Raw genomic sequence first — 15,368 nt, 5'->3', positions numbered from 1 at the left:
ATAATGCTTCTGAATGAATCTGTATGCCAATAAAAAATTCAAGTATGCTTTATATGTTGAGCTTTATTAGGAAATATCTGCTATCTTGCCATCATCACTGCGTTGATGCATCCCTTAAGTACACAAGGCAAGAATGGTACCGTTTCAGCCACCCTGACACAGTAACCATGAAGGTGCTCCAGGTTTTAACTTGCAACTTGGGCTGACTTTTGAGAATGGCTAACTAGATCAAACTAAGACCAAGACGTTCTCTAAAACCGCATGTGCTCTCAACAGTTACCAGCTTAAGAAAATCAGGAATTTCTGTCTTTCTCCATCCCGATATTGTACTTCATTCTCAGAGCATAGGCTTACTCATGGTTTTTAGGAAGTCCAAGCCTTCAGTTATCTGGCTCCCGTCCAGTGGGTTCAGGAGATGAGCACCATTTCTACTTGTGATGCTGAAAACTTTACTTTTTGATCAATCTTATACTTAAGGATGCTCTGTCAACCTTGAACCATGCCTTAGATATGTTCCTATGTATTAAGTCTGCTAGGGGACCTCCAATTACGGACTTTTTTCACTCGGCATGGGTTTATATGTCTATCACTTTGATTATGCCTCCTTTCTCCTGCATTTTCAAAAGAGGAGCATAGAAAGACTACGAACAACTTAGGCCTCATAGCTAAACTGGTCACAGCAGATGACTGCCCCTCTTTTAGACTCGTTCTGCAAAAGGTCTCTTCCTGCTAAAATGAAGTTCTTCCTCCCTGCTGATTTTTGAGGGTCTCTTTCTAACATTGTTGAATCTTTACCTCACAGTGCAACATTCATTGAGCTAAATGTTGTTGTGAACTAGTGCTATACAAATAAAACTGATACGCCTACTGCTTCTTCAAAACCATTTCATCTGTATTAAATACTTTAACCACAAGATAAACTGTGACCACGTGTGGGAGAAACACACAACAGAGAGATGGTGTGATTTCATCCTGTTGCCAGGGTAACTAAAGGAACAGATGCAGGTCACACTGAGTGTAGGACCAGAACGCTCACACAGGCTTACATGCATCCATAAATACTTATGGTGATCCATGCATACCCTGGCGATTGACCCGATGTCAGAAACATCAACATTTATCTGCATTCTCTCTTCTGGATGTCAAGAAGTCAGGAGAAAATAAGAGGCTGTAAGTCAACCAGAATTAGAGAACTGGATAAACCCTCGAACCCCTTTATATCTGCCATTTTTGAGATATCGCCCCCCCTTCAGTTGGAGATTATTAGTAATAATAATCTCCAACTGAAGAGGAAGTCATCCAGTCAGCATGTCTCTGCTTTGTCTCCCATCTTTCTGCTTCTGCTGCAGTTTTTCTTGATCGAGCGTCATCGCTTCTCTACTGCTTTCTCTCCTTGTTTTCATTTCCTACTTTCCTGCTCATCCCTCCCTCTTCCGTGGATATCTTTCCCACTAACACACACATGCAACATCAAAAGAATGTCCAAAATGACCTAGCGAGTTTCTCTTCCTACGTCACTGCTTAAGAAGAGATTGCATAAACTAGAGGAGACCATCAGTTTGGATCCCGATCCGCAGGCTACAGGTGGTTGTGTGCACAGTTTTTCCTCTGTGTGCAAGCGGATGCATGCAAAAACCGTAAAACAACTGTGATTTCAGCATGCATTTTTATTGCAGCATGAGCACGTATGTGTGCAGCATGATGCTGGAGCTGGATTTTTTGCTGTGGCAGAAATGTGGTGTAGGATTTCTGTGCGTAGGAGGACCTCACATGGCATCAGATGTGAGAGGCAGTAATGATGGGAAGGGAAGAATGAAAGAAAGAGAGAAGATGATACAAAAAAAGGGGAAATTCAATAAATTCAAACTAAAAAAATCAGAGTGACGGAGGAAACATGCTGGTCATGCAAATCCCTGCACAGAAAACGATGACATGATGAGCTCGAGGAGCAGAGAAAGCTTGAAGAAGCTTTCTTTTCCCTCAAAACACAATGAAAACACTCACCATAAACTGGACGTTGTCAAATCCATTGGCCAGCAGGTGGTTCTCGTACTGGACCAGGCCGATGGAGTCTAGCCACTGGCCCACAGACTGCAGCGGGCAGCGGGGACCTATAAGGGGGTGGAGGGGCAAACGTTTCAGTAGGGAGTAGCCATCCACGCGGTAGCAGCGGCAGTCTGGCTGAGACAGCTGGCACTGCCACATCATGTTGTGGCGGGCAAAGTGGCTGTCGAAGGAGCCCGCCATGCTTTTGAAGAGTCTTTTGGCAAGGCAGCAAGACAACAAAGATGAAGGGAGGGCAGGTAGAGGGGGGAAAGGGGGGAAGAAAAGGAGGCTAGGCAAGGGGCATGGTGAGTATGAAGGGGGTCAGCATGCAAGGGTGCAAGCAGGTAAAAGTGGAGGTTAAGACGTCCAGATGTTTCTTTCTCTGAATCCAGCTGGAGGAAAGATGGGAAGGGGCTGAGGGCTGAAGTTGTATCCAGAAAAAAGCTTCTGTCGTGGAGGTTAAATCCTGCCAGAAATGGGTGATGGATAAGACTGGAGGTATAGATCCGCAAGCAAAATCGACTGTGTGTTTGTCGTGCACAGCACAGCAGCAGCTTCTTTTCAGCTGTTGCGCTCGCTTGGCTGCTCCCCGGAGCTTGTGTGTGTGTGTGCACGCAAATGTGTGTGTGTGTGTGTTTCAGAGAGAGAAAAAGAGAGAGAGCTGCCCGCGTTGTAGATTTCTCTTTATCAAGTACTCCCACTCTCATCTGTATGCTTCTGCAGCCTCCTCTCTCTCTGTCTCTCTCTCTTTTCTGAGCGCACTGCTTTCCTCCTTCGTTCCCTCACTCTCTCAGTCTCGCTCTCTCTCTCTCTCCCTCGCTCACTTTCCCCTGTCTACCTCCAGTCTCCGTCTTCTCTCAGTGTCGATCATCACCCTGCTCTCTCTCTGCTGCTCTACATATATCTGGCTCGCACTGCTGATAATAGTCCTTGCAACATCTTCAGCTCCTTTGTCTGCGAGCTGAGCTGCCGACCGCTCATACCAGCACCATGCTGACTGTATCCATGTGGCCATAAATATACACACACGTCTGTGTGTGCGTGTGTGCGCGCGGTGCTTTGTATATGTTGTTGGTGGGAACAACTGGTGTGGCATAAACTGGATTTCTCTCTGTGGTAACCATGGATGAAAGCAGCTTTGCATCCACAGATGAAAAGAGAGAGAGAGAGGATCAGGAGGTGGAGGATGGGGGACTTAATACAGGGAAAGGGGGATGAATGCAGTAAACAGAGATGACTAGTGGAGACTTCAAGGTATGCAGGTGAGGAAACTGGCAAAAAACAGTGCTTTCTGTGCAGAAAAAAAGTTCCATTTTTCCTGTAAGAACCACACAAGATCACTTACAAAACCACCCACATGCTAATCAGATAAATTCTTAAATTAACAACGGCAGTCTTAATTTCATAGTTTTGGCCACCATTTCTATCAACAATATAAAAAAGCTTCTTAGCTGAAAATAAAACAGGAAATCAATTATTCAAATTTTAGTATTTCCTTGCAACTCCACCTCTATCTAATATTCTATATACAACCTATATAGATTTTACAAATCCAAAAAGATGGTAATTTTTTTTTAAAAAAATGCAAGTTTAACATTACTATTTTAAGTGACTTCTTGTCTGAACTGCTATGCTGTTGCTTTCCCCCCATTATTTCAAAATTTACCACATGTGGGGTCTCTCTTTTGTTTCCTATAATGGGTCTAGCTGACAGGGTCAATGCCTCAGTTCAAGTTATGTCGGACCCAGTAAGAGCTGAGCTCCTATAAGATCTGTGGCACTTGCTAATTCATCATTAACACCCATTATTTCAATTACAAATAATGTGTTTTTAATGCGATCAATAAGCTTAAAGAAACCTTTTTCTAAAAGATCTATGCACAGTATAATGTTGTGTGAATGGCACTTTACCACCAGGGGGTACATTATTTTGCAAACATTTCCTGTTAAAAGCACACACAGTATAGACCATATATCCATGATGGGTGTAGCCACCCTTTGGTTTTTGAAGCACTAACTTAAATCATACACATTTTGTGTTTTTTTGGAACCCAAAGTGAAAGTGGGGTTCTAAGTACCAGTTAACAAGCTTTGTTAGCAATCTGCAGTGATTCACTGTAGATGGGCAACACAAATACACATACCTGCTAATTAGTGCTTAATAGCATATTAGCAAAACACTGGAAATTTGCTGGCAAAAACTGAGGCAAAGACCTATCCAGCAGGCTGTGAGTATATTTTTACCACAGCAACAGAGAAAGCACCAGAGCATGATGGTAAAGTGCAAACTGTGTCCATACTGCATCATAACGTTGACACAAAGCTAGCAAAGAACTGACTGTATGCTGAACCCAGTCCGGCAGCCAGAGCCTGAACTTCAAGAGGCACTCTTCAAAGCAGCATTGCTTTGTGTTTGTTGGCGTTCTGTTCAAAAGAAAGATTGTGTGTCCTTATTACTGTAGGGTAGGGATTTGTGTCGGTGTATGGGACTATGGAAATGCATTAGAGGGCATATTAAAGAATAACACAAAAGTAAGGTAATGAATAGCATAAGAAATTCCATTCTCAGAAGTAAATAAGCAAATTAGTAAGTAAATTTTTTAAAGTATCAAGTTATGTGTGAGTAACACTCCAACACTGCTAATTTATCTCATTACCCAAGCTTTGGTAGTAACAAAACTCAGATTCTAACTTGTCATAATCTCTTAATTACTCAGCAACTGCTATGTTAAGTGCAATACTATCATACTATGGAAAAATGGTGCCCAACATATGAGCATATGACTAAAAATTTAATTGATACGACTTGCCCTTAAAGTCAGATTCACACACACTCACTCATACATGCGCGTGCTTACCTGAGGTATCATCCTTAATGTCCAATCCACTGCTTATTCCTGCCCCAATGGAGCTCATAATCTTGTCAATCTGATCAGATCAGAGAAAGAGAGTGAGGGAGAATCTCAGTTAGAGAGATGTACAGCGTGTGCAAGGAAAAGTCATTTCCCAGTAATAAGGCTAACCCCTATTTCTAGATCCGAGTGTCACGTAGCATGATCATTACGCCAGCCTGCATGCTCAATGCCAGTCATTCCCCCTGTGAATTGGAGGAACGGGAAATTTAAAGACACCAGAGCAGAGATGAAAGGAGAAGGTTGGATTGGAGAGAGCTAGTGTGGCTTCATTAGTGTCTGACTACCAGCAGTAAAATGATCATCCTCAACCCTGGACCTGCTGATAACCACTTAACTATGCAACCTGCACATCCATCTACATTTCAGCACCGCTGGCTCAGAGGTCAGAGAAACCCGAGTGTTTAAGGAGTCAGGTCTGACAAATTCAAATGCTGTTTACAAGCTGACAGACCATGAAGGTGGTCTTTGTAATAGGATAAACTGAAAGTAATTTCTGCATATGTCACTACACACCAAGCACCAATGCAAATGCAAGCAATAAATCAAGACTCAGAGTGGTAGATTTAAAGCTGATTTAAAGCTGATGTGACATTTTTCTAAACAACTTTATTTTGAAGTAAAGTAAAGCTAATGAATCGAAAATGCTGTTAATGATACATTATTTAAAAAAAAGAAAAAAAATGACGTGCACAACTACAACTATTTAAATGCAGTTTATTGGCAAGGAGATCACATCTGTAAGTCTAAAAAGTCTAAAAGCAGTTGGTTTGGGTCAAGTCGAATCCATTCATCCACCCCAGTATCAAGACATCAAAGCCAATCTGCACAGAAGTGCCTGAGATGTTTTGAATCATCGTTAAACAACAAAGAAGAAGATCACTGGGTGATGGACCAATTAAAATTTGACACTATATTATATAACACATCAGTCATGGACTATATTATCGGTAATGCCAGAATACGTCTTTGGAGTCCTGTCATGAGGGTCCATTTTTCACAGGCGTACAGAAAGGTCGACAACAGGAAGCACAGCAGGTGAATTTTGGAGCACATACAGATAATCACAGGGTGTTTAGCCAATGTAAAAGTGCAGTTTGTTGTTTTGGTTTGTGAACTTAAATTGTTTTATGTCTATATTGTATATGAGTGTAGACTTGTATATAGTTAAACATGTATATTGTGTGATGACATGTCGAACTCTGAACGTTGGAATTAGAAATAAGGTGGTAGGAACAAAAAAGTGTAAACTTAGCTGGTGGTCTTAAATTTTGGTATTTCAGCTGCTATCTTTACCAAAATCTCAAGTTTTAAGCCTTTATCTAATATCATGCAACCAAGATACTTGAAGGTCTTCACCATTTCCTGTCTTGTCCCACTGACTTTGAAATCTAAATTGATACCTTGGATATTGTTGGTTATGAGCTGGGGCAATGCTTTATCAAGATGTTCCAGCATCTTTTCTTGCAAGTTCATCAATATCATCTGCACAATGCAAGTTCTAGCAGATCTACCATAACAATGCACAGTCATTCAAAGCAGGGATAGAATGGTTACCTTTGAAGAAATGTCAAATAGTTTGCAGGTCCTAATTCCAAATATGATCAGATGCATTTACTAGATCTACAGCAGATCTCTGGAGTATTTAAGCTTGACACTTTAGCTCCCCTACAAAATAAAACTAATGCAACCCATGTTTCATGTGCCAGGCTCAGATTAAGAGACTAATCTGGGTCACTTGAGTTTAGATTTTGACCAAGAAGAACCCCCCAAATAACCATATTTTTTGTATAAACCAGCATATTGGACTACCTTTCAGCTTGTTGCACTAAAGAGAATGATCTTCAAATCACTGACTGTTATGGAATGTCCCTTGCCACTTCTCTCTTCTCAATAATGCAACACTTTCCTGAGCATGTGATAGATATAGAGTAGCTTTGTTATTTTTTCCTCTGAAATCCCTGTTTACCAACCTTAAATTTCCCCGGGGCCAATCTAACCTTATCTCTTCCTCACGCAGCATGCAATTATCCAGAAAAAGAAATATGAGAACTGTGGAAAATTCCATATGGCAATTCATCATCATCAGGAAGTCGTGAGCTGCGTGGAGTAATTAATGAACATGTGCATGCAAATGTGGAAAGGCACGCACAAATGGACTTCCACTGACATGCATTAGAGTTACTTTAAAAATAGAGAGACTAATTAAGGCATCCCCATGATTACGTGTGATGGAACTTGCTTTTCATTTTCTGGGTGTGTCAGGGTGCAACGAGTGCTTTTTTTCTGAGGCGTGAAGAGTGAGCAGAAGTCAATGTGTCTGTGACCCCAAATGGTTATAAGGATCCAAACAGTGGTGTCCAGTCAATACATCACATCTGTGTCAGAGACCCTTTAATATTGAAAGAACCCCGGGCACAAACACACCAAGACCAAAGCACGCAGCACCCTGGACCGCATCTCTTTAATAGAAACTAGAAACTTCCTTCTCTCAGATACGTGGGTCTTCCCCGCAGCTTCATTGCTGGTTACAGAACAAAATCAATATGTGAGCATGTTAAATTAGCACTTGGGCTCCTTCTGCACTGTAGTAGCCGAGTGTATTTCAAAAGGAGGAAAAATTGAAGCAGCTCACTGCTGTGGGTGTGGAGTTTTCAACTGTTTCCTGCTGAGACGGTTCACTTGACCAAAATAAATGCAGTGTCAGAGCAGAGGCGCTGACAACTTGGCTTCTTCTTTAATGTTGCAACTGATGCTAAATGTTGGGTGATAAGCTGTGCATGTCAGGAAAACTGTCTTCTTACCTCTTCCCACTCAGCAGTGAAAGACGGCGTTCTCTCCAATCTCCCCTCCGGGCTGGCGCCTTCACGTGGGCTCGGACTTCCAGGGCCCTGGCCCCGTGATCCGGACCCCCAGCTGTGCTCTTCCTGTAAGAAAAAAAAACAAAATAAAACCCTTTGTGCTTAATTACTGCACAAATACGAGATGCAAAACAAAGGTTGCCAAATATTTAACCTTAAAAATATGAACAACTAAAACTGAAAATAAGTCCGTTCAGTGCTCATCAAACTTTCAGCTGTAATGGCACTATTTTCATCAAACAGATTATGTATTTAGCTCATGATTTATTTACAATGAATTACAGAAGTCTCATAAAATGTGCTGCGGCAGAGAACATTGTGACCCAGATTGATGAGTTATCCAATTGGCTGGACTGGTTTCTGCTCTGTTTATGAAGTCACATGACACAGCAAGATGCAAATTATTTTTATATAAGTGAATATTTACGATATTTGCATTTGTGCTCAGTACAACAATACTGGAGACTTCTTTGCTTGTGCAGACGTTTAAAAAGAGTGAAGTTTTACTTATGATGTCAAATGAATTCTCAGAAACACTTAATAAGAAAGACTCTTGTTAATAACTCTTATTAATCTAAATCGCAGAATTCATGTTCTTTTTAGTGCTCTGGCTGCATAGAGAATGACGCTTTTAAGGTAGCGAGAACTTACCTGTATGGGAGACACTGCCACTAGGTTAGAATCAGACTTGGAAAGAGATTTCGAAAGCTGCAGGTCCAACACACTGCGTGGCATGGACCTCATCCTCCCAAGGGTGCAAGCCCTTTCCTCGTAGCCAATCCCAGGTGAACTGTCTTTGGATGTCGCTCCTGTCTGGCTTCCCCGTAAATCTGCAACTTCTCCGTTTTGACCAGAGGAACAAGAGGGTGGGTGGCTCAGGGTAGACCATCCACGAGGCAGATCTACCTGTTCACAGTTTCTGGGTTGGGCCTGGTCCTGGTTGACCTTGGTGTGGAAGATAGTCCGGTACACAACCTGTGGCTTTCGAGTGTCGTTGGCTAAGCTCTGAGAGTATGACTCACTCCCTGGCCGGGAGAAGACCTGACTGGCTCCTCCGCCGATCACAATGCTGAACTCAGGGGTCTGCAGAAAGTTGCTCTGGACATCTGTATTTTTAAAGGATTTGGGGCTGTAAAGGTGGTAAGGTGTATCGGGGGGTTCACAGGCTGGAGAAGATCCATGAAGCAGGCCTGCAAACTCCTCTGGGATGTGGCTTTTCCTGTGGTCCTGTGACAGAGCGTTTGATTTGGAGGACAAGCAGGGAGGAGGAGGAGGAGTCGGGTCTCGCTGATAAGGGATGTCGTCTGCAGACAGGACACATGCACAAAAAAATTTGATTACCATTAACTCAAATTAACCTAAGCATATGCATTGTATTTGAGTCAAATGCCAAAACAATGATACAAATGAATGAATTTATTCCAAGAATACAAGACAGCAAGTATAGAATAAAGGACTCATTAAATAACAGAAAGAGAAAGAAAAGTAAAAACTACACAAGCTGCAAACAGGAAGATAAGAACAGGGTAATGCATCTTCTGCTTCCCTTGTAGAAGACTGTTTGTTTCTCAGAGGAGTAAAAGGGCTCCAGACTTGCATTTTGCACCTCTGCGCCTTCACTGTGTGGGTGCAAATGGCATGCTTGTGCATCTGAACTTACATGTATGCATGAACTCGTCCAGACAGATATTCTCAGACCATCGATGTGGTTTGAGTATTTTTTATTTTATTTTAAAGTGTCAGGGGATGCTTTTATTTTTATTTTTTTATTTTTATTTTTTTATTCTTAAATGACATCAGAAACAGCAGTATGCGACATTACGTGATGGCAGAGCTTCAGTTCATCCTTTGTCTTTTTTTTTTTTTTTTTTTTTTTTTTTTTTTAATAAATAGGTCAGGGGGAATGAATGAGAGAAAGAGGGGGAGAGAAAGAAAGAAAACCAAAGGGGAGAAGAGACGGTGAGAAGGGGGGGGAAGAGAGAGAGAAAAAAAAAAAAGAACTCCTGGGTCACCTGTATGGAGAAAAAAAAAACAAACAAACAAAAAAAACAAACAGAGGAGACAGCAAACAACAAAAAGTAACATAATAATAGAGAAAACAAAGCACCATCACAATAAACTAGCTAGTCATAGATATCAATATTTACTAAATAATAAACGATATTGTGCAGCACGCAAGATAGACAGCGCGCAGTGTGCTTTGAGGCAGCAGCCAAGAAAGCTTTAGTCCGCGTCTGTGAATACCCATGTGTGCATACCTGTGTGGATCAGCATGCTTGCATTCCAAAGGTTTCTCCATGTAATGATCTGCTAGGGAGTGTGGGGGGGCCACAGCCCCGTCCTCCAGGGTGTGAAGCGGGTATGGAGGAGATCAAAACTCCAGACATCCAGAGGCCCCCAGAACACAAGAGACCATGGAAGACCAACAGAGGGGCAGCCGCGCCACTGTTCCAGTAAGAGCTGAGGAGAGTCCCAGATGAGGGCTCGCCCAGCAGCCGCGGAGCAGAAGTCAGGGGGAGTTGCAGTGACGCGCCCGTGAGCTCCGCCGGCCCCCAGCTGTGCCTGAGTGACCGAGCCCCAGGCCGAGAGGCCGGGGGCACCCCACCTCCAAAGGGGCCCGAGCGAGCCCCAGGCCCCAGGCCCCGACAAGCGGCCGCCAAGGAGTGAGCCGGTGTGTACCCGGACGCCCACCCCCAGACACAAAGAACCACCAACACACCGACACCTGAGGGAGTCCGCCACCGGCAGGGGAAGTGGTGGTGGGTGGAGATAGGCCTCCAAACCTTGGAGGGCCTGAGGTGTCCCCAGAGAGGTGGCGTCTGATACCCAACCTGACATATAGACACAGACATACAGGCACACACAGACACAAACATCCATTCCCACCCTCATGCTCTCATATGCACTCACTCCACACTCAACCAACGTGGAGACAGACATAAAGAGACGTTGTACACACGATCACACTCCCCAAGCGTACTCTACAAACCGGGTCTAGGTGCCCCCGCCCCTGGAGGGGGGAATTGCACCCAGACCCAGGTGGTGTTACCCTTTTCCCTGCGGTGGGGAGAGGCAGACCACCCCGACTCCGCAGCAGCAGGGAGGCCCCACACCCCAGACCGCAGTCGGACGGCCAACTCCTCCTACTAGCCCTCCCGCTCCAGCAGGCCGCAGAGAATGGGGGTGGGAGAAGACTCCAAACCTCCCTCCACCCGCTCATTGTAGTGTTGATGCATATGTGTTCTAAGGTGCAATTAAAACCCAGGAGGGCATGGAGCTACCTGCCAAGGAGCAGCAGGTAAGCGCATAGTCCCTCCTGCTAGCCCTCAATGACTAAGTGTATTTAAAATTGAGAGGTGGGCAACGACGTCAGGGGTGAGGTATACACCCTGATGGTGATTTGGACTCCGTGATTGTGCCCACCCCCAAGATCCTATATGTATGTGTAATGAGAGTGTGAGTAATGTGAATGTCTAAGTTGTGGGATAAAATTGAGGCAGAGGCAGCCAGAAGGGGACAGGGGGGGGGGGGGGGGTAGCCTCCTCTGCACCCTGGTGACATACCCCCACTCCAAGGCCCTGCATGTGTGGGTGGTTGTGGAGGAGCGGGAAGAGGGAGGCAGCTGGAGATGGGGAGGGAAGGAAGGGAGGGGCAGGTAACCCCTCCCTGGGGCCAGCTCCCCCGCTGACCCCAGTAGGCACTCCCACCCAGGGGATGCTTTTAGACGTCCACTCACTCTGTCTGTGTGCAGCAGTTGGAAAACTCTTTATGTGTGTGTGTGTTTGTGTACGCACGCGTTCTATGTATACTTGACTATTATTGTATCAGTGAATGCTTATAATTACATCTCCATTAGTTACAACTTAAGTCGTGTATGTTTACATGTTCTTTAAAAAGATACGCTCATTAGGAAAAATGTAATTTCACCAGAACTGCCACATTCTCAGACTCATGACAAATCTTACACTAAATATGAGAGTGTAGTAAAGGAGAGGCTTAGAATCAAACAAAAACTAGTTAGTTAATTTCTCAGGTTAGAAAGGAGCTGCTCCGCCCCTGCACTGACTTTACTATTAATACCGAGGAACTATAATCCATCTTTCATGTTTTTACACCCACTGTGAAAATAACAGACTTTGACATCCACCGAGCATCTGACTGGCAATTACTTCATTACTGCAAATGCAGTAAAAGCATACCTGTATACAAAAACACACACATAACACAATCAGTCATGGACTGGCCTCCATAGAGCCCAGACCTCAACATTACTGAAACAGTGTGGGATCATCTTTACAGGGAATGAAACAAAAAACAGTCAACATCCAAGGAAGAGCTTTGAATGTCTGAAGGACTATTCCTGAAGACTGCTTAAAGAAATGACAAGAAAGCTGCCTAAGTTCGGGCTGTGTTGATGAATAAAGTCATACCAAATACTGACTTTCAAGCTCATTAGAATTATACAGATTCTGTTTTCCCCTTATAAACTGTATCACTTATGTACTTTTATGCTGCACCTATTTCCCATTTTTTGAGGGGAAAAAACCCAATAAAAACAACTGATTTCACTGCTTTGCATCCAAGGCAGGTTTCTAAAATCAGATTTCATTTTCCATTCATTTCCTGATTAAACTATAATACTGGTAAGAAAAAGGGTTTATTTCTTGTGTTAGTCGAGCCCCGACCCTCCTTTCGCTCCCTTATCGGTCACTTTGTGTTAAGATTGTGCACCAGGCCAAGGAAACAGTCTGACCATTGATTGATGAAGTATTTTTTTTTCCTCACACATAAACACACACACCTAATAACTCTTAACAGTCAAATACAGTTGTTTGAACAAATAGAAAAATTTTACACTCTTGTAATCAAAACTGTCACTGGAATAATGGCATGTACCCTCACCGGCCCACACACACTGAATTTACAATCATTTGACTGCATACCCCCGCTGCCAGCCACATCCTCGACTCACACAAACAGACAGTCAATGTCTTGGTTTGTCAGCCAGTTTTTGCAAGCATTCTCTGACTGCCTTCTGCACAACAAGCCACACATCAATATGCAACAACTGCATAATGGAAGAAGAGAAAGAAAGAGAAAGAAAAGAAAGCGGAAAGAAAGCATAAAGTTGCCAACTAAAATTGCTCACTATGATTGAAACAGGAGATGATTCAGTTCTTCTAAAAACATCATTAATGGGGCCCCTCAAACACAGACATGTTGACTGCACCGCAAAACACACCCATCCACATTTCAGGTAATGAGGGATGAAACCATGACTCATCCTTGAGTATTGCATCTACTGAAAATGTCATTATTTCTTACACAACTGAAAGCATTTCGGATTATTAAGCCCCATCATTTTTCAGGATAAATGGGACAAAGCAGCCAAAAGATTAGTAATCCCCCTGACCTCTGATCTTAATATTTCTCTCTCATTGTCCACAGTGTGTTACTTTGATCGAGCAGAAGCATCCATAAGAAGACATACTTTGAATGGTCTTTCTGAGGGAGGCTCCAAAAGCGAGTCATTCCCCATAGGCCTAGCCATCTCTTATCACTATCTCACACACAGCGAATGCTTACAACATAAAACATAAATGCATCTATTTTAAATTATGTGTCAGAATATTCACATGAGATGCGGTAACTGAATTGGCCCTTAAAAGGCATCATTAAGATCATTCTCCCCTCGCTTTTCTTTCTGTACGTGCCTTTCTCAACCCTGTTATGAATTTCTTTTGCTCCCTTCACTTCCCCTCTTTGTAATAAAAATGAAAAAGTTGGCAACAGGTGAGTCTACCCGTAACTATGGCAACAGCGAGCGCCAGCATCTCTCGCAGTCATCGGGCAGCTGAGTGCCTTTGACCTCCAGGAGAAGGAGGGGAAAAGTGTACAGTGGATAAACACAGCAATCAAATCAGCAAGTTGTTTATCGAGACAGAAAACAAACAAAATAACAAAACAAAAGCCGAGCAGATTTTTGATTTGAAGAAAAAAACAGAAGAAAAGTTCTATAAAAAAGTATAAATAGACCAATACGTCTAACAGGCAGCTAACTATGCTTTTCTTTCTTCTTCTTCCCCTGCAAACAATCGATAGATTCCCCCTCTGAGTTGTTTTCACCTTCATTACTTATCCATTCCTGAGTGTCCAGTCTTCACTCACCATCCTCAGTGTCTTTGAGTAAGGCTGTGTGTGTCCGTGTGTGTGTTTCTTACCTGGAGATCCAAGGCTAGTTTCAGCTCTAACTAAAGAGCCGTCAAACTGTGTGCACCCTGCCCTCGCTTAAGTACAGCCAATATCTAGGAATCGCACAACAGCTGCATCACTGCATACCTGCTTTTTATTGCGACACTAGTATGAAAATACACAAATACACACAAGTTGTGGCATGCAACGGGACAGCCCAGGAACTAATCTTCAACTGAAAGCAAACAGCAGCAGCAATGTAAATGTTTGTGCAATAAATACAGATTTGTCATAATTAGAACTAAATGCCAACTGTAAAGGCGGCTGCTGACCGACTTTTAAACACTAAAAGTCTTCACTTGTGCACGTCCTTCTATTTTTCCATAGAGAATAAGCAAAAAATAGAGAGGGAGAGAAATAGAGCTGTATTTACTGTATGTAGTGTACGTTACGTAAATGCTCCTGCTGTTTCTACTACTTTTCATTTATCGGAGTTCTTTAGTGTTATAGCTGCCCAGCACATCCTACAGGTTGTAGATCAATTCAACACACTATTCTTATTCAAAAGAGGTATTGAGTGTATTATGTATTAGGACTGAGAAGTGACTAAATTAAGCTTAATGTAAAATGTCAATATACACACTAAATGTTCAAGATAGCTGGGAGAGAATCCAAATAAATTCATTATAGATTTTTATAGCCAACAAATCAGCAGAAAATGTTAAATTTGTCAACGTCTGGTAAGGAGAAGGCTGGAGTAGATCAACAAAACACTGGAACAAGGGAATTAGCTTTCCTGCTCCAGGCAGACAACAATATTATTGTTGCTGTGGTAAGCACAACCACATCACCTCCACTGTAGTCATGTGCTTACTGATGTAACCAGGTAACCTCCAGGTAACCTAACTCAATGTTTTAAGTGTAAACTAAACCTAACCATGTTATTTTTGTGTTGTAATTTTACCCACAGTGTCTGAGAGCTTTAATTTACTTGTAGGAAAATCCCTTTACCACCTCAAAATGCAGCTGCTTGGGAATAACACTTCCTGAAAGTTCAAATACTTTGGGCCTGCAGCACTGATTTTCTGCGTACAGCCAACATTCTCTGTAGCACTATAAACAGTTTGCATTGAGTTAATTATTCTTTAGAACATACACATATTTACAGAATGTAGCAGACATCATATGGACCAGTAATGAGTTATTTTAAAGTTGTTCATCTGGCTCATAATCCATCGCAAGTCACATGTTATTGTAATGTTAAAAGTACATAAAAAAGTCATTGTTTGGCCATATTACACAAACTAGTGGAACTGAAAACCCACTGAGAAGTTAAGGTAGCTCATAGACGCTCACA

At 42.7% G+C, this 15,368-nt stretch overlaps 1 protein-coding gene across 4 annotated transcripts in view; it reads right to left on the bottom strand.

Annotated features, from left to right (window-relative positions):
• The window catches only part of anks1b (ankyrin repeat and sterile alpha motif domain containing 1B), a 278,973-nt gene that overhangs the window by 60,730 nt on the left and 202,875 nt on the right, over positions 1-15,368 (bottom strand). For all 4 annotated transcript variants that reach the window (XM_085387689.1, XM_085387686.1, XM_085387687.1 and 1 more), the window contains 4 exons: positions 8,471-9,123; positions 7,763-7,885; positions 4,905-4,974; positions 2,005-2,111 (listed from right to left, as the gene is read on the bottom strand). In XM_085387689.1, the coding sequence (XP_085243815.1) occupies positions 2,005-2,111; positions 4,905-4,974; positions 7,763-7,885; positions 8,471-9,123 (953 nt within the window). The remainder of the gene's footprint in view (positions 1-2,004; positions 2,112-4,904; positions 4,975-7,762; positions 7,886-8,470; positions 9,124-15,368) is intronic.

This window comes from Rhamphochromis longiceps, linkage group LG17, assembly GCF_057381845.1.
Source record: "Rhamphochromis longiceps isolate RC_006_pf linkage group LG17, R_longiceps_female_GT1.1, whole genome shotgun sequence".
NCBI lineage: Eukaryota > Metazoa > Chordata > Actinopteri > Cichliformes > Cichlidae > Rhamphochromis > Rhamphochromis longiceps.
The sequence above is the reverse complement of the archived record's forward strand: the minus strand, read 5'-3'. Positions and strand labels throughout refer to the sequence as shown.